This window comes from Ovis canadensis, chromosome 2 (assembly GCF_042477335.2).
Source record: "Ovis canadensis isolate MfBH-ARS-UI-01 breed Bighorn chromosome 2, ARS-UI_OviCan_v2, whole genome shotgun sequence".
In the NCBI taxonomy this organism is placed as follows: domain Eukaryota; kingdom Metazoa; phylum Chordata; class Mammalia; order Artiodactyla; family Bovidae; genus Ovis; species Ovis canadensis.
Genome location: NC_091246.1, coordinates 195,821,937 through 195,842,775, shown reverse-complemented (window position 1 = coordinate 195,842,775; position 20,839 = coordinate 195,821,937). Strand labels below are relative to the sequence as shown.

Sequence of the window (20,839 nt, the reverse complement as noted above, 5' to 3'; positions counted from 1 at the left end):
TTCCATTTCCTACTCCAGGGTATCTTCCTGATTCAGGGATTGAACCCACATCTCTTGCGTCTCCCACATTTGCAGGCAGATTCTTTACCACTGTGCCACCTGGGAAGGCCTTAGAAGTGTACTACTACACATTTTAGATAGGTTGCTTTTCAAAGTCTGTACTGTTGTATCTGATGTAAATATCACCCTTTGCTGACATGCATCACTTGTGTGTTTTATATAAGAGTTCTCATATTAAAGCCTTATGTTGATATGTTTCATTCAAGGCCAAGTTTTCTCACCCTCAAGCCTATTGATATTTTTGACTAGATTATTCTGTTTGTGTGTGGCGGGGGGGGGGGGGGGGGGCAGTTTACTGCCCTGAGTCTTTAAGATTTTTAGCAGCATCTCTAGCTTCTGTCCACTGTATACCAGTAACACTCACTTCTCATCTAAAAATGCCTCATAATAATGCAAAAGCTTCCTAGGGGGGAAGGGGGGGGCAAAACCTCCTATCCAGTTGAGACCACTGGCCTACACTGTTGCTTACTAGAACTTCTGCATGCTGTTATCCTGAAATGGCCTTGCTGCACTATACCAGATGATTGTTTCCTAGATCCCACATCTGTCTTTTTTAAATACTGCTTTCTTTCGGTAGGGCACATTATGGTAGGCTCTACAATGGTCCCAATGATCCCTGCCTCCTAGTATCCATATGCAACCTCCTCCCACATCACAGGGTTCTATCTGTCCTTGCTGAGTTTAGGCTGTCAATTGGGAGAAAAAAAAATGTACCACATGAGAGTTATGAGTTAACTGTTATTTAGGGCAAAATGAAGGCTATAGCCTGGGAGACAGCTTATCAGCTCTGAGAAACTGCTCTGAAGAGGTGGGGTGGAAAGTCAGTATTATATAAGATTTTATTGAAGTGGGGTATGTGCAGTAAAGAATATATTTTGTCACAGGCTCATTGCTAGTAACATGGAGCAGATTTCACTCTTAATGATTTTAGGACTTTTTTAGATACTAGAAGATGCAAGAAATTTGGATCATAAACTATTCTGAAAATGTCCAACTATCTGAAGGCTCATTTTGCCAGCTTTTTGCAAAGCACAGAGTGTCTCACATCTTTTCTCCACACTGAACTCCCTTTAGGAGTTGTTGAAGGTCACTGAGTGTAGGGCTCATGATTTAATCCTTGTAGGGGTAAATGGAAGTGCCAAGTTTTAGTTGACACTGCTGTAAGAGATGTTGATTTCAATATGAAGTACACTTATTTTGTGTGTCTACCCAATCTTTCTCTCTCCCCTCCTTCCTTTCCTCACTGTTTTCTCTGGGGGAAACCAACTGACTAAATTCAGGAATGATTGTTACATAACGCTAGATAACTAACACATGCATACCAAGCAGTGATTTAATAAAGGTGCCAAAACAGTTTTAAAGTACAATGCAACATAAGTCTGCCCTTTTATGTATAAATACATATTTATTTAGATCTTTGGATGAAAGAGAGTCCTCCCTTAAAACTCAATTTCCCTTAAAATTATGAATATGCATTTCCATTATCTTTGAACTTCCAGTGTTTTTGTTAAGAAGTCATATGCAAGTCTGAGTTTTGATTTCATTTTCAGCAAATTTGGGATTTTGCCTTTGTATGTCTTCTACTGTTCATTGTGCTATGTAGGGTAGTGAACATTCACGTGAATTTTTTTTTATCCTATAAAGTGTTTTCAATTACATCATTGCTAATGGCCCTTCCCCAACTATTTTCTCTTTCTTGCAAATCATATTGGACATTTTTTGGGGGTATGATATACTTTTAATGGAGGGAGGTACAAAATTTTGCTTCTTTTTCAGGAAAGGCTTTATTGGGGCCCCTACTGTAGCCATGGAAAAAGAGAACAACAAGTTCCCTTGTTGACAGTGGGTGAGTTGATTCCTTATACAGGGTGAGGAGTGTGTTCAGGGGTCAGGCTGGAAAAGTGGTTTAGGTGGTTTGCCCACCCCCTTAGTGGTACCATATACAGCAGACCTTATACAGTACCCTGCTTTTGTTCCCAGTCTCCTACTATTGGTCCAGGTTCCTCAAAATGGCAGTTTTTTTCCTTGATCTCTTTTAAAATTTTTTGTCCAGAATTTGCCCCAACTGTGCAAGCATGCAGTTATTTTTATGGAGAAGTTGGGTTCTTCTATGGAAAAAACTTCCCATCTTTTGCACAGTAAAAGAAAATCCTCACTATAAGCTCTTGAAATAGGGAAAAAATAAAGCTAGTAATTCAGCTTCCAGTGTACAGAATGTCACTTTATTTCTACCTTCAGCCCTGCATCTCTCTCAACCTTGCCCCCACAGCTTTGATCCCTGTTGGTTCAATTCCTATAAGCTACACAATAAATCTCTAATCTCATGAGATGCAGAGGAAAGGAACTTGCTTCCTTGGCAGAACACAGAAAAGTGGGCCAAAAGTCAACATCTCCCTGTACAAATTTAACACCATTTGCCCCAACTTCATGTCTCAGTGCAGCCTCTATTGAGCACAAACCAACCCAGGTCTGAACCTCCCCAGGATGCCTTCCTGCTAGTGTTAACCTTCAAAGAGACCTGAAAGGAAGCAGTGTTAGACTCCATCTGTTGCCAATTTCCATCCTACTCTAAGCTCTCTCATTTGTCCTTTTTGTCTTTTTGAGTTCCTACATTTCAAAAATTTTAAATTTCTTTATGTCACAATGGAGCAGTTTAAGAAGAGGTTAACAATAAATTTGCGCCTTTATACTTCACAGTCAAATAAGAGCCTGCCCTTGTTACATGGGATTTTTCTGAGAATTTTTTTCAGAAAAGTTTTGCTGAGCCCTATTCCCTATTATTAATAATAATTATAAATTCACTTGCTCTCAGGAGGGAGCACCCCCCCCTCCCATGCACTATTTCACTTCGAAATTTCAATTGGGAGTGAATGCCAAGCTTAGCTGGCTAGTCTCAGTTCTGGGTCTTCAGCTAGTCCCTGCAACTTGCATCATAGAAAGTGGCATCAGTAAGGAATGTTATTTTTTCCACTTGATAGCCCTGTGTGTTTCAGTGTGCACCACAATGCAGTTTGCCAAATATGAGAGATACCTGACAATGTCTTTGTTGGCAGTGCATTACCAAATATTCCAGTGGGGTTTTAGCACTCCTCTCACTTCTCATTTCTATCTGGCCCATCTGTTTTATATTACCATTTTTACATTAAAGTATAATCAATTTACATTATTGTGTTAGTTCAGGTGTTTAGCAAAGAGATTAAGTTTTACACACACACACACACACACACACACATATATATGTTATTTTTCAGATTATTTTCTATTATAGGCTATTACAAGAAATAGAATATAATCCCCTGTGCTAGGTCCTTGTTGTTTATCTATTTTATATGCATTCGTGAGTATACATTAAAAGTTCTAATAATCTCCACCCATATCCTCTGGTATACATAAGTTTGTTTTCTATGTGCATCTATTTCTGTTTTGTAAATAAGTTCATTTTTATCATTTGTTTTAGATTCCATATATAAACAATATCATATGATAGTTGTCTTTCTCTGTCTGACTTATTTCACTTAATAATATAATCTCTAGGCCTTCGTTTTAAATAGAGTCCCGTAAGCAAGGTGCTGTCGAGTGAATACGGCATTCGTGACAGTGCACACACATTAAATGAAAGCTAAAGTAAATATCAAAGAAAAACTGACAGGTTCTTGAGAGTGGTGTACACAATCCGAGGAGAGGTCAGAGCATAGAGCAAAACAGTTTATAAAATAAAAGGTTAGCCGAGCAGTGTTAGATTTTCAGCCCCACGAGTTCAGCTGTGTGTTCTTGAACAAGTCATTTAACCTTTCTGTGCCTAAGTATTCTCATCTATAAATGGAAAAATGACACAGACTCCACAGCTGTCAGATGAGGATTAAATGGATGAATGTATGAAGAGTGCTAAACTTGCAGCTCCGCATACATTAAGTGCGTTATAAAATTGGCTGCTATTAACTGTATTCTAGTCGAGAGGTTGAGGGAGGTTTCTTGAGGACTGTGGTGGGAATTTAAACTGGACTCTGAGGTTTAGAACTTGTTCACTATTCCCCTCACTTTGGTGCTAGACAGAGGATCCAGTTTCCAGAGCCCTCATTTCTAGGCATCAAGAGGTCAAGCTACTTATTAAAGTGGGAACACATTTTCAATAACTTTAAATTAAGAGCAATAATGATAATCCAAGACTGACTGGCTGCACAAAAGGTAATTAACCGCACAGAAAACTGAATGAGCCCTGGGCTTGGGCCTTCTGCTGAATTTGTTCCACATCTCGAGATAAAAGTATTTACAGGTCAAGTGGTCAAAGCAGAATAAAAACATGTCTTTTATCTGAGAAAAGCTTTCTTTGCACTGACTTCAACTACTTTCTTAATCTATAAGCCTCTAATTAGAGTTTCTCAACCCTCTCCATTAGGCTTTAAAAAAGAGAATCAAGGGGGCTCAGTCATCAGCCAGCTCTTGGTCTGTTTAGTAATAACTCTTCTTTGTCTTTATCCCACATTTTTCATCTGATTTTTTTCAGAACCTTTACAAACAGGATTTCATTAATCCTCAAGAACACTGCTGTGAAACCCTTGACCACTGCAATTATCCCAAATTTATAGATGAAGAAACCAAGGCACTCAGTGCAGGCCTTTCCTCTCCTTACCAGCAATGAAGCCTAAGAGCAGATAATATTTCTCTCGATTCTCACACTAAACACACTCATGACAGTTGTAAGCAACCAGCCTTGATGAAATAAACAATTACTCATTTTCTGGAACACTTCTGAAGAGTAGTTTAAACTTGGAAAGTACGAAAGTGAGAAGACCAAATAAGCCTCCATAAAAAGATAATCAAAGCAAGACAGCTCCACAGAGCCTAGCTGCCCAAACTAGCTGCCACTCACAGGTATATTACAAGGAACAGAGTAGGATCTCAGGAAAGCATTTTAAAAGACATTAATAGAATTTATATTTATATTCATGCCCATAATTACTAAGGTGTTTTCTGGATGTCCTGGGAGGACCTGCCTTCTCTCTTCAATATATTGTTGTTCAGCCACTAAATCATGTCCAACTCTTTGCAACCCCATGGACTGCAGCACACCAGGCTTCCTTGTCTTTCACCATCTCCCAGAGTTTGCTCAAACTCATGTTCATTGAGTTAGTGATGCCATCCAATCATTTCATCCTCTGTTGCCTTCTTCTCCTCTTGCCTTCAACCTTTCCCAGCATCAGGGTCTTTTCCAGTGAGCTGGCTCTTGGCATCAGATCACCAAAGTACTAGAGCTTCAGCTTCAGCATTAGTCCTTCCGATGAATATTCAGGGTTGATTTTCCTTAGGACTGACTAGTTTGATCTCCTTGCTATACAAGGGACTCTCAAGAGTCTTCTCCAACACAACAGTTCAAAAGCATCAATTCTTTTGCACTCAGCCTTCTTTATGGTCCAATTCTCATATCTATACATGACTACTGAAAAACCATAGCTTTGACTATACAGACCATTGTTGGCAAAGTGATGTCTGTAAACCTATAAAGTCTCCTCATGGAGCCTATGGTAGTCTTTGATTATCACCCAACACTTACTAAGTACATCCCTCTTTCTCCTACTAGACTCAAAATATATAATTCCATCAAAGAATACTGAGGCCAACTATATGCTAGGTACTCTGTTAGGTGTTAACATTATGAAAATCAATTGTATATGGAAACTAACCTCAAGAATCACCCAGAAGCCAGCTACACCATATTAGTTCTTTTTTTTTTTTTCAGTTTTCAGCATCAAGGACAGTTTGTCCAGCTCATGATAGTCATTAGGGATTGAAAGTTTGTATTCCCCTCAAATTCATATGTTGAAGCCCTAATCCTCAGTGTAGCTGTATTTGGAGATGGACCCTTTAAGGAAGTAATTATGGTTAAATGAAATTACAAGGGTTGAACAATGATCTAACAGGAAAAAAATGCCTTTATGGAGGAGACAGTGTAGAGCCCTTCCACTCCTCTCTCCTCTCTTTTACTGAGGAAAGGCCATGTGATCCTACAGCAAGAAAGTGGTGTCTGCAACCAAACAGATGACTCCCTACCAGACATTAACCCTGCTGGCACACTAATCTCAGATGTTCAGTCTCCAGAACTGTGAGAAAATGCATTTCTGTAGATGGAGCCATCCAGTTTGCAACATTTTGTTATGGTCGCCCCAGCTTCCAGTAGGTATTCAATAGATGTTTGTAGATTGAATTGTAATTTCTTATTTTTGTTCATCTTACTTCTATGTTAGTTTTTGATTACCTCTCTTCTCAAGGGCTTGGCACACAGAGTCAGTAGCTGCCATTCCTTCTATTTTGATTTCTTAGACACTGGCACAGGCTGTTCAGCCCACTCCACAGTCCGAGGGGTTGGAGGTGAGGGAGGGCATTTCCTAGGTACTTAACTGTGTCTCTCCAGCTGTGTCCTGCTGGGACTGGTCTTTCAGGATGAAGAACTGTCTTCATCCATCCTATGCATATACCTTGTTCTTTTGTTTTATTTTGGTTTTTTCCCCTCTCTTTCTTTTAGAAAGATCAGACGAGTTTCCCATGGTCTCATTCAGAGAGCATTTGAGAAAGTCATTCTTAAAGTTGTTTTTTTTTTTTTTTCTTTCTAATGTCATGTTTTTGTACATCAAAAGCTGCCATTTGTGCCTGGTGACAGCAGTTCATGTGAAGGATGGGCACCCATGTCTCATCTTTTTCCTTCCTCAGGGGAATGCCCAATTCATCAGGTACTCTGACTCTAGCAAATGAACAATGTTTATGTCCTCTTTGTATTCAAATTGCATCCAAGTTATCTTGAAGCCTACAGTTCACATGCATGCTCACCCAAGCATGCAGATAATTCATATTATTTTGTAATCATGAGTAAGAAAATACACGGTGTTTTGTGCTTTACAGTCTATGCAGCTCATACTCTTGCATCATCTCATTTATCTTTACCATAGACTGATTGAGCTTCTATAACAAAATATTGTAGACTGAATAACCCAAAAAACATTTTTTTTTTTCTCACAGTCCCGGAGGTCAGCAAAACCAAGGAGCCAGTCAATTCAGTTTCTGATAAGAAGTCTATTCATGGTTCACAGACAACCACCTTCTCACTGTGATTTCACATGGCAGTGATAGAAAGATAGAGAGAGATAGGGACGGGGAGAAAGAGAAAGAGGAGAGAAAGAGGGTGAGAGAAAGGTCTGGTTTGGCACTAACACTATCAGATCAGGGTTCCCCCTTATAGCCTCATTTAACCTCATTATCTCATTATTCTAAATACAAACACAGTAGAGACATGCCTTTTATGGGGACATGATTCAGTCTAAAGTATTAATAATCCTCAAGGACTTCTGAGCACACCACAAAAACATTAAGCCCCTACAACAAAGACTAAAGACCTAAGAATCATGACCAAAATTCAGTTTTGTCACAGCTCCATTTCTCCTTTCAGGCCCACCCCACAGCATGGTGGACTAACTGAATAATAATACTGGAGACACCATTTGCTCCTACCTATGTCACTGTCCTTCCTCTAGAGGAAGTGACTTCTCAAGGTCACAGTCATATTACTGTGAGGCAGAGGATAGAGGTCCAGCAGGACCTGGTATCTCCAAGCAAGAAATGACTGGAAAGCTCAGAAATGTAGCAAATGAGCCAACCCAAACAAAGTAAGGGTGATATAAAAAGACTTGGGAATTTTAAATTCCAAGTAGCAAAGCGTTGTTTGATACAAGCCCAGAGATAAAAGCAATCGGGGTTTAGTAAGGCCAAGAAGACATGCCTTCAGATGCATGCTTTTTTCAAGCTGTTTATCAGAATTCTTGTGACTCTGAGGAATCTCAAGCATATGCCAGTGTCAGAGACAGGGTGATGGGGGTAGATAAAACTTTGAAAGTCTTCCTTGAGAAAGTAGCCTTAGTAGCCCTGGCTACAGCTATTGAGGATTGTACTTTGAAGACACTCCCTCTCGGGATTCCTTTTCATCCCTATCTCCCTTGAGTCAGTCTGTTCCAAAGGTGAAGAAGTGTCTGGGTTCATCATTATTCCCTCCAAGCTGTGTTCAATCACAAATGCAGACAGTATATCTTATGAATATATTGACATACAGTAAAAAAAAAAAAATGATAAAAAGAAATTGCTGAAGGAAAGTCAGATAGATATACCATTTGGTGCTGGAGGGCAGCTGAGGAGCCAGAGGGAAGGTGACCTGGAGTCCTGTTTGGATTTTGTGCAGAAGTCATTTCACCCAAGACTGATGGTCTTAAAATGATCACACATTTTAAATTTATTTTTTTTAACCTGCCATCAAAGAGTCAAGAAGAACAGATGATAAAAGAGTAGAAATGGGAATTGATTGGTTAAAAAAATATTTCATAAGTACTGGGAATATTTTTTTGTTGTTGTTAAGTAATTTTCTTTATTTTTTTTAATTTTTAATTTTTATTTTTACTTTATTTTGCTTTATAATACTGTATCGGTTTTGCCATACATTGACGTGAATCGGCCATGGGTGTACATGAGTTCCCAATCCTGAACCTCCCTCCCACCTCCCACCCCATATCATCTCTCTGGATCATCCCCGTGCACCAGCCCCAAGCATCCTGTATCCTGTATCGAACATAGTACTGGGAATAAAAAGGAGAAAATGAGAAACAATCAAAACAACTTATTTTGTTAACAAGTATAATGTCATGTAAAGAACACTGACATCTTTCAGGGACCAATTTAAGAGTCACTACCTCCACGAAGGGTTTTCTGACCCTACCTCCCAGGAAGACTTGCTCACTCTACCTGAGCCTCTATGCTAGCCATGACACATGACACATTGTTGCTTTTGTTTGCTTTTTACTTTGTCACTAGACTAGGCTGGTTAAGGGCAGGACAAGATCTTGTATATCTCTGTCTCTCCTACACAGGAAATAGTGCCTGCCACAAGGGAGGTGCTCTGTGAATATTTGTTAAATGACAAGTATGAAGGAGAACTTCCTGGTACTGAAGGATGGCAGAGCCATCACTCAATAAAATGCTGTGAAAGTTAAATGTCTCTTTAGAACATTCTCATCTTCTCTAAACTCTTTTCCTCCCTCAACTGCTCCCTTTCCTCCAACTGCCATTGCCTGTGGTCCCAAACCCCAGGTTCTGGAAGCACAGTTGCTTTCTATTTCCTAAGGACTCTCTGACCCCAAAATGTCTCCCTTTCTGCCTCTGTTCTGCCATCTCAGAAATTAAAATCCTTTTCTTCCTTTAGGAAGAACCTGTTTTCATTTGAAAAGACAGCAACAGCTTAACCTGAATGTCTCTAATTGGAGGAAATTCAAGAACAATGATAAAGGACAAAGGAGAATTCTAAAGCTGCCAGATTAAACCCTGCCAGGGAGAAATTTACAAGCATGGCTTTGAATTCCATTGTTCTGTCTCCTCTGGCCTGGATGCCCTTATTAAATACATTTGCAAGCCAGGAATTTGTTCAGTATTTATACAGCTCATCTACTGGTCTCCAGGCCCTGGCTTCTTAACCCAGAGTGCCAAAATTTAAGCCATTTTGTATGATGTTGGCTGTGGGCATTTTCTTCCTCTTGGGAACAAAGAAAGACTCATTTTAAGAGCGACCCTCTCCTCATAATTTCCACTATATTCCCAAAGGTATCTTAAATCAAAGAAAGGTTAAGAAAGCTGTCCTAACAGAAAACATTTCCCTCCACCTCAGAAGGTGTGAATCAATCCTATTATAAAATCCTTTCCATTGCTGTACACGTGAAACTACACAACACTGTAAATCAACTATACACCAACAAAAAAGTTTTTAAATTCCTGCCAGAGACTCTTTCAAATTAACTGTCTTTGCTTTCCTAATCGCTATCCCAAAGTTTACTATCTTTGCTGGCCTACTCTTCCTTCTTCTTCATTTTTTTTAATCTGTAAGAATTCTTTACTTCCATTAATATTTTTGGAGGCATATTTTACACTGAAATGTATCAAAGTTGTATTAGCAATATTTCTAATTTGCTACGATTCAGTGTTCTCCATATCTTTCACTGGCAATGAGATTAGTGACCTAACGAAGAGCCTAAGCTACTCCATCTTATAAAAGAGCTCCATTTTGCAAAGGTACCGGGCAAACAGACTCAGACTTTGGATATTGCCTAAACTTGCTCCACTGTGCACAAGCCAATCAGCCCTTAGGTTAAACCTCCTGACTTTAAGTTCAAGAATTTGTGATTTACCTTGGAAGTAATGATTTACCTTTGTGATTAACCTTGGAAGTAATGATTTACTGTGGAAGTAAAAAAAAACAATCAGAAATCCACACACAACCCTATAGAAGAGGGTAACCAATCAGTAGTCTTTCAGCCTGAACACCCCCTTTTTTACCCTTTCACCTGAATATTCCCAATAAAAGCAGTGTAATCCAAAACTCGGGGCTCCTCTCCTTAGCCGCTCGAGCTTGGTAATAAAAACTCTCTTGTTTTTGCGTTGGATACCAGCTCCCTGGTGGTCATTGGGAGATTTTGCGACTTGGGCATAACACTAATACTATGAACATACTGGAAACACATTGTAGGAACCCTTGTTTTCCCAAAATAAATCTCTTTTTATTGATGTTGCTGTGGAAGAAATGAAGGTAATAATAAAATCTTGGCTAGTCAGCTTACTATTTACAAAGCTGCAGTAATAATAATTGTGTACAAATACTATATAGTATTTTCTAATATCAGCAGCACATCTCTACACAGTAATTCATCTTTCTTAATAACAGCTTTATGAAGGAGACAGGTATTGTTCTCTGTGACTAAGTGAAGTAAGTTAGACATAAAGACAGATATTATACCATATGATATAACTTATAAGTGGAACCTAAGAGAATAATACAAATGCACTTATTTACAAACTAGAAACAGACTCAGAAAACAAACTTACGGTTACAAAAGTAGAAATGGGGGGAGGAATAAATTAGGAGTTTTAGACTAATTGATGCACACTAGTGTGTGTTTTATACTACTACTATTTTATACTGTATATAAAATAGATACACAACAAGGACCTACTGTACAGCACAGGGAACTATATTTGATGTCTTGTAGTAATCTATAATGGAAGGGAATCTGAAAAGAATAAATATATGACTATGCCTAACTAAATTACTTTGTTGAATACTGAAACTAGCACAACATTGTAAATCAACTATTTGTTATTATTTAGTCACTAAGTCACGTCTGACTCTTTTGCAACCCCAATATAAAATTAAAGAAAAATATTAAAGAATGCTATTAACTTAAAGAATGTGTGTGTGCTAAGTTGCTTCAGTTGTCTCTGACTCTTCACAACCCAATGGACAGTGGCCCACCAAGATCCTCTGTCCATGGGATTCTCCAGGCAAGAACACTGGAGTGGGTTACCATTTTCTTTTGCAAGGGATCTTCCCTGCTCAGGGATCAAACCCAAGTATCTTAAGTCTCCTGCATTGGCAGGTGGGTTCATTACCACTAGCACTACCTGGGAAGCCCAACTTATAGAATACCAATTCTTAACTCCTTATACAAGCATTTCCAAGTCGATGAATGAAGCTATAGTAAAAAGAAATACAAATGTAAGACTACATAGACGTGGAAAAGAGAATTACAAAACCTAAAACTTGCCAAGAAATTGAGGTTATTTTTCTCTGCCATCCACTGCTAGAGTTATTATAGTTTCTGTAACAAACCATATAATTATTTTTTGAAGACCTCCAATGACAAACTCACTGTCACACAACGTATTTTGTTGTTGTTTATTTGCTAAGTCATGTCCGACTCTTTTGTGACCCCATGAACTGTAGCCTGCCAGGCTCCTCTGTACATGGGATTTTCCAGGCAAGAATACTGAAGTGGGTTGTCATTTCCTTTTTCAGGGGATCTTCCTGATCCAGGGATCTAACTTGCATCTCCTGCATTGGCAGGCGGATTCTTTACCAGGTATATTACTCTACAGTTATAATCTCTGAATTTTTAGTAAATTCATCCTTAAAGTTAGGCAAAATCTAACTTACAGCTAGATTGCTTGAGAATCTGGGCAACTAAAGTTCCTTTATCTAGACTGTCTTTGAAAAAGCTGAAGGTTGTGTTTGAGTCTCTCTTCTTTCTTGTTTTGAGACAGCACTGTACACTGTATCCTGCTTATTTTGTTCAGTCTCCGTAGGTCCTGATCCTATGCTGGGGGACTAGTAATGACCCAGAGACACAGCAGTCCCACTCCTGGACACATACCTAGATTAAACCATAATTCAAAAAGACACATACACTCTTATATTCAGAGGAACACTATTTACAATAGCCAGGGCATGGAAGCAACCTAAATGTCCATTAAGAGATGAATGAATAAAGAAGACGTGATATGTATAAATAAAACAATATTACTCAGACATAAAAAATAATGGAATTGGGTAATTTGTAGAGATGTGAATGGACCTAGAGTCTGTCATACAGAATAAATATCAGGTAAATAAAACAAATATCATATATTAATACTACTGTTACTGCTAAGTTACTTCAGTCGTGTCTGACTCTGTGCGACCCCATAGATGGCAGCCCACCAGGCTCCCCCGTCTCTGGGATTCTCCAGGCAAGAACACTGGAGTGAGTTGCCATTTCCTTCTCCAATGCATGAAAGTGAAAAGTGAAAGGGAAGTCGCTCAGTCATATCCGACTCTTAGCGACCCTATGGACTGCAGCCTACCAGGCTCCTTCGTCCATAGGATTTTCCAGGCAAGAGTACTGGAGTGGGGTGCCATTGCCTTCTTCGTATATTAATATATGTATGTTTAATGTAGAAAAATGGTACAGATGAACCTATTTGTAGGGCAGGAATAGAGACTCAGATGTAGAGAATGAACTAGTGGACACAGGGGTGGAAGGGAGGGTGGGATGAACTGAAAGAGTAGCATTAAGATGTGACTAGGGGAAACCTGTTGTATAGCAAAGGGGGCTCAGCTTGGTTGTCTCTGACTACTTAGAGGATTGGGATTGTGGAGAGGAGAGGGAGGTCCCATAGGAAGGGGATATGTGTATGCGTGTATTCCATTCATTTTTTTGTACAACATTGTAAAGCAGCTATGCCTCAGTTAGAAAAAAAGAATGAATGAATGAGCACACATCTTAGTTGTTTCTCTGTAGGAAAAAGAGATAGCAGGAAATGTCCAGCATCCTGAATCACTGAGTCTTCCAGTGCTTCAACAAGAGTTTCCTAGAACCTTGGGGTGGGATGAGGTGGAGGTGGGGAATACTAATTCTCTGAAACTGAGTGAGGGGAGGGAGAACACTCTATTATTAACCACAGCTTGGAAATCCATTTCCTATATATTTGAGTGACCTGTAAGACTTTTACACCAGCCCTGAGATTTAAGCTTAAGCCAACAAACACGGCATATGTATCTCCTTGCTTCCAGCATTTAACCAGGGTTTCAAGCATGTAAATGCCTTTAGGGTAGGTAGAGCTTTCAGTGAAGTGAGGCTTTAGAGTATAAGAAAATAGAGGTTAAGAAAGAATTCATGATTGCCTTCCAACCAACAAGGACCTACTATATAGCACAGGGAACTATATTCAATATTTTATAATAACCAATAAGGTAAAATAATCTGAATATAATAGATAATGTATAGCACAGGGAATTATACTTAATATTTTATAATAACCTATAAGGGAAAAGAATCTGAAAATAACAGATATGTATATATAACTGGACTTCCCTGATGGCTCAGAGAGTAAGAATTCACGTGAAGTGAAGGAAACCCAGGCTCAATCTCTGAGTCAGGAAGATCCCCCGAGGATGGGAATGGCCACCCACTCCAGTATTCTTACCTGGAGATTTCTATGGATAGAGGAGCCTGATGGGCTACAGTCCATGGGGTCTCAAAGAGTTGGACATGAATAAGTGACTAACAATTTAATTACCGAAAATTGTTTAATATATAACTGAATCACTATGCAGAACACCTGAAACTAACACATTTTAAACCACCTACAATTCAATTATAAAAAAGAATGTCTTCCCAATTAAGTTTATTTAAAATGTGCTGCTTTTCAAGCAATTTATATATATATATATATATATATATATATATATATATATGTATGTATATAACATGTTTAATTTATCCCTTAGGCTACAGACTGTCTACTAGATTTTAGGAGGAAAGACTGAAACCCAGCTCTTCTTACTGTGATATTTTAAGCAAGTTATTGAATGTCTGTCTACATGCCTTAGGGCTTCTCTGGTGGCTCAGTGGTAAATCCTCAGACAGAGGAGTCTGGTGAGCTAGTCTATGGGGTCACAAAAGTGTTGGATTTGAGTTAGTGACTAAACAACAAAGAACAACAACTATATGCATTAGATTCTACAACCCTAAGATACTAATTATATAAATACCACAAATCACACAGGAGTATTGGGCCTAAGTGATCTTTACATTAATTATATTAATTAATTAATTAATTAGAAGAGTGCCCAGGTGTACAGTTTGATATATGTATATATAAATAATAAGGTATACAGAGTAATAGATATGTAATCTGATATATATATATATTTGATATGCATTATCTGTATCCATAGGCAAGTGCTCATAGAACCATAGCCAAAAGATGCTTTGGAGGAAATCTTTCATCTCTGTAATCATCTGACTATAATTCAGTCACATCAGAGGAGAATGATCTAGTTTAGAGGAAAGATTACTGATTATTCAGAGACCCAGCATCTGGTCCCAGCTGTCATGAGTTAGCTGGCTGGCCTAACTCATGGTTAATCAATTAATCCATGCCTCCATGTCCTCAGCCAGCCTTATTGACCTTACAAAGACATTATAGTGGCAAGATTTAAAAACTGACATGTTGCTATAATGGTCCTAATCATATAAAATCTGCTAATAAATAAGAGGTCTAATAACATGTAATGTTTTCCTTTTCTCTTGTAGAGTCTCTTACTGTTAAGTTGGTTGACCATTACTCTTACTCTTGGTTGACCACTCATTATCCCTATTTCTCTTTTTTCTTCCCTTCCATGTTGCTTTTAGAATGAATGAGTCCTTTAGAGTTAGCCATTGTTGCTATTGTAAATCAGGCCCGATTCAACCCATGGTCTGACTATTATTCTTAGTTTTCTGCGTCATAAAAAACTGGAAAGCAAGATGATACATAGAAGAATAAATCCAAGGAAAATAGAGGAAGAGAAATTTCTAGAGTTTCCATCTAAGGTCTAGAGAGGGCGCAGTGTGTATCCCTGGCTTCTTGTATGCCACCCTCCCCACCCTCATAGTCCATCCCTGTGGTGGATGGTCCAAAAGCCCAAACTCATCTCACTATATAGCAGGTTACAAGAGAAGAAAGACATTCTCGATCATGAGAAAGAATTCCTTGAGAACACAATATGTGGCTCTCCACCTCTGCCCTCTTGGACTGTTCTAATCATGCTCTAGGATTTTGATCTCAAAGTGTCCTTGGCCATGACTGCATAAATGATTCTCATCACTGCAGGGTGGAATTAAGTCATATGAGGAGGAAACCTGATTTCTGCTAACAGACATTAAAATGTTCAGTGTTGATGTCCATCAACATTCCTTGTATGAATCGGATTCTCATCCCTTTATTATTCTAATCTTTGCATATTTCATTTTGCCCACAATCTTTCCAACACCTGATTCCCGGCACCCAGCCCCATACTCCACAAGGTTATGACTCACTTATATTGCTTCTCTTTAAGACCAAGGCAATCACCTTGTATTAAAACAGCCTGCATTTATGCCAATTGTTTTAACAGCCCTCAGTAAAGGATCCTGCAGCATAGATGACAGGATATATGTCATGCGTGTCCTTCTGAAATTCAGATATGCTGATGATCTCCTTTGTTCTTAATTGATTCCAGCACAGAATAAATACTAAAGAATGAATGCTACATATTTAAAGTAAATTAAAACCAATGCCTTTGCAACTTCAGGAGAGAATTGACACAGGTCCTGAGTACCAATGCAACTCATTAGGTAAAGCACAACCAAAGGTTGGTCTGGAGATCTGGAAATAAGCTGCCCAGTGGGACCAAATTAAAACTGAAACTATGCAGAGTTCTGGAGGGCATGCACTGGCCCTCCAGTCCAGAATGACACTCCACAGGCTTCATGTAATCAGAACTCACCATTCTTGCAGAGCAGGACAGCCAGGAAGTCCTGAGAAGAAGAATTGATATATAGCAAGAGGCTGGGTGCCTGGGCTGTCACAAAGCTCAGTGCAATGTTTTCTTTGGATAGGGCTGCATCCGCGTAAATCGCTGAAGAAGAGAGGCTCACATTCTTGGTCACTGGGTAGGGTTCTTGAAACATGTAAGTTACTGAAGTGCCAGCCTCAAAAACAGCAGAAACCTCTGCAAAATATCAGAGAAGAAAGCACACACTGAAACATTCAGGAGAGTCATCATTGCTTGTTTACTCCTTCTTTCCTACACTTCGGTCACTGTGTGACGATTACATGAATTATAGAATATGTTTCCCACGATAATTTTAAAGCAGCAGAAATCATCATTCCTATTTACAAAGCAGAAACATGAGGCTTGCCAGGGTTAATCACCTTGAACAAGCTTGCATGGCTAGAAGAGAAAGCTCAGATGTTCATTGTGAAATGTAGGCCTGGTTTCACATATATTTGCAGAATAACTACCATGTGCCAGGTTGATTTCTTTAGAAACAAAGATGAGATGTCCCTACCTCCTGCACAGTAGAAATAAACTGCGTTGGATTCTCTTTCCTTCAAAACTGAAATCCTTATAATTTGTATGTTTTTCTCATGGGTTGGGAGGATGTTGAGTGGGCACAAAACTACTGAGAGTAGGATACTGGGAGAAAAAGTAATTCTCTATGGTATTGCAAAAAGTGTGAGGACCAACAGAAATGAAGGAGAGGAAATCCATGGAAACAGTGGGAAAGGCACAGGTATCCAACTCCTAGATCAATTATTTTATTTTACTTATTTAAATGAAGGATAGTTGATTTACAATATTGTGTTAGTTTCAGGTGTACAGCACAGTGACTCAGTTATACATATAGGGGTGTATCTATTCTTTTCAAATTCTTTTCCCTTATAGGTTTTTACAAAATATTGAGTATAGTTCCCTGATATACAATAGGTCTTTGTTGGTTAAAGAAAAACATGTGAATCTATATTAACATGATTAATTTCTCTTTTTCCTGAATGATAGGTTGACTATCCCCATGAAATTCTCTGATTGAATCAGTGGCACCTAGAACATAAATAATCTGGCTTTTGTGTTCTAATTCCACTGCAGATTTGTTCTACTTTTGTGAAAATTCTGTAACAGTCTGTAATGGTGTCAAAAGAAAATTTAAGTGGCATATTTATGCATATTACTTAGCAGGTTGGGAATACCGGTTCCTTCTTCTCTAAAAGTTCAAGGAAGAGTGTTTTGTATGTCTCATGCAGATTAGAATAGCATCAGTACTCCTCATTACAGAGATATACACAGACACTGGTAACTGGGAGGATTCTAGCTGATCATCAGCTTGATTTAAGCATGTTTCTTATTTTTTTTCAAGCTCTTTTCATAAGTGAATCTTTTCAGGGACATGTGGCCGGCATTTTGAGCTACTATCTTCTAGTTAAAATAGTAATGGCCTTTATAGTATGTTTGTATGTGTGTTCGAATATAAGTGTAATTCAGATCATTCTGTATATTAAATACTAAGAATATTAAATGGGCATTCATATTACATTTTTCTTTATACTTGGGACAGTAAATTAAAATGAAAAACACTTTTTAAACTAGAGTTATCCTATCAAATTTCTCTTTCCTCCTTCCCTAGCCTCAGTTATAACTATTTTTATTACTTAGACACTGTGAATTTCAATTTAAATTCAGCGAAACACATGAATTTGATTTATTCCCTGTTTCCTTTCTTTTATAATCTAAGAGTTTGAGTTCTCTGATCATATTTAAGCCCTGTGATTAATCTGAACATCTGAAACCACTGGGCTAAATGTCAGAAAAATCTTCACTTGAAGGTGATTATTGTTAATAACCATCATAAAACTCTAGGATCACAATAACCAACATTGGCAACATCCTTTCATCACCTACATCATGGAAAGAACTGTGCTGATTAGATTTGGAGAAGACAGAACACATGTGAAAAGAAATAAGACTGATGGAATGTGGCCTTGGATATGATGTGAGAATGACAAAGACAGTGAATCCCAGAGGTGGAGCCTTCTGTGATCAGGAGTAGCCTGAGAAGAACTGAAAGAAGAGCTTGGTAATGACTAGGTCTGAAAGTGTGCAAGGAATTCAGAGGAGGTGCTAGGAGACAAGGTGATGCTGGAGAGAACTTGTACCCCTGGTAGCCTCGGAGCAGATTAACCTGGGCCTGGACCCTGGTGCTATGACCTTCTCCTGCTCTCCTAAGTGACTCTCTCAACCTCAGGCTAACACAAACAGGAATGAATTCAATCTCATGGTGAGGAGAAGGGTTGGGAGAAAGGATGCAAAAGAACAGCACATAGTAGGAATTCAATAAACAACTGGTCTTAATAATAGAAATAGATTTAGAATTAGAGTAAGTATAAAGATTAGGCCTTAATGAATAGGCTAGCAGTTCTATAGAATCAGTCAGGCTGTACTTGGTTTAGAAAAACTTTGAAAAAACTGAAAATAAATGAAAGAAATGATAATTTGAATGCTGAGTGGATATTCACAGTATTCAAAAATCATTAAAATTTTCTTATTAATACCAGTCTGTGGATACATGCTTTTATGAGTTCTTATCTTTTAATAATTCATATTATAATATTTACAGAAGAACTTATGTGATACCTGGAATTTGCTTCACTATAATAAAAGAGGAGGAGGGATGATAGCTTACAGATGAAATAAAAATGATCATGAGTTAATAACAGTTGAAGCTAAGTAAGGGATGCCTGGAAGTTCTGGAACCTTTCTCTCTACTGCAGTACATAATTTAATTTTTCTGCAATAAAAAGTAAAAAAAAAATACAAGTTGGCAGGAAGGTATATATCATATCATTTTTTTCAGTAAGTTTTTGACAATTGCTTAGTTACTAAATATATGTATACTGTTTTTCATTGAAATTCCATTAATAAGGGAATAATTAATATATATATGCTTATCATAGCATTGTTAAAGTGAAGTTGCTCAGTCGTGTCTGACCCTTTGCGACACCATGGACTGTAGCCTACCAGGCTCCTCCATCAATGGGATTTTCCAGGCAAGAGTACCGGAGTAGGTTGCCATTTCATTCTCCAGGGGATTTTCCTGACCCAGGGATTGAACCCAGGTCTCCCACATTGCATGCAGACACTTTACCATCTGAGCCACCAGGGAAGTTCTATAGCATTTTTTGTGTACAAAATTTGGGCTAATCTAAAATAATGATAATACATTATTTGGGATGATTATTCCCAAATAATGATACGGGCAATTTAATGACACTTTATATGCCAGGCATGATCTCCATTGCTTTGTGAAGTGTTTGTTAAATTTCCATGGCAGAAATTCACAAAGAATTTCTAAATTTTTCACATATTACATGTGACAAAACCATGGAATCATGAGGTCGAATTATACAACCAGCATCACACAGTGTAGACTGTAGATGAGCCAGAATTCTGAACACATGTAGGTCTGGTACCAGAGTCCTACGATCGCTTCAGTAAAATGCTCCAGTGATAGAATGGGTTAAATACACAGAAGCCATTCCACCAGATAGAATATACTGCAATCATTAAAATTGAATTATATAGGAATGCTTATTAAAAACATTAGATAGTATATTTGGAATTCTATTTGAAAATATACTCAGAAATCTAGAAAAATAAAAACCAATCTTATCATTCAAAAACAACTACCAAAAAGAAAATCCAATTTTCTTGTATTTCTTTCCTTTGCATATAGTGGTAGCTGAGAAATTCTATCTATTCCATTTTATTAACATATTATGGAGTGCTAATAGTTGTGTAACTTTGTAAACATATTAAAAAAAACTGAATTGCACATTTTAGAAGCATACATTTTGGTTATGTAAATTACATCTCAGTAATAAAAAAAGAGAGAAGCACACAAACAAAACAATAAAAAACCTTACATATTTGAATCCTATTTTTTATCATTTTGTTTGTGTGTTTCTCTCTCTCTTTTTTTTTTTAAATTCAGGAAGCAACAGTTAGAACTGGACATGGAACAACAGACTGGTTCCAAATAAGAAAAGGAGTACGTCAAGACTGTATATTGTCACCCTGCTTATTTAACTTATATGCAGAGTACATAATGAGAAACGCTGGGCTGGAAGAAGCACAAGCTGGAATCAAGATTGCCAGGAGAAATATCGATAACCTCAGATATGCAGATGACAACACCCTTTTGGCAGAAAGTGAAGAGGAACTAAAAAGCCTCTTGATGAAAGTGAAAGAGGAGAGTGAAAAAGTTGGCTTAAAGCTCAACATTCAGAAAACGAAGACCATGGCATCTGGTCCCATCACTTCATGGGAAATAGATGGGGAAACAGTGGAAACAGTGTCAGACTTTATTTTTGGGAGCTCCAAAATCACTGCAGATGGTGACTGCAGCCATGAAATTAAAAGACGCTTGCTCCTTGGAAGAAAAGTTATGACCAACCTAGATAGCATATTGAAAAGCACAGAGATTACTTTGCAAACAAAGGTCCATCTAGTCAAGGCTATGATTTTTCCAGTGGTCATGTATGGATATGAGAGTTGGACTATGAAGAAAGCTGAGCACTGAAG

The 20,839-nt window shown here is 38.2% G+C and overlaps 1 protein-coding gene across 2 annotated transcripts in view; it reads right to left on the bottom strand.

The window, feature by feature from the left end:
- The window catches only part of CNTNAP5 (contactin associated protein family member 5), a 1,084,456-nt gene that overhangs the window by 132,384 nt on the left and 931,233 nt on the right, over positions 1–20,839 (bottom strand). For both annotated transcript variants that reach the window (XM_069579468.1, XM_069579469.1), the window contains exon 19: positions 16,208–16,432. In XM_069579468.1, the coding sequence (XP_069435569.1) occupies positions 16,208–16,432 (225 nt within the window). The remainder of the gene's footprint in view (positions 1–16,207; positions 16,433–20,839) is intronic.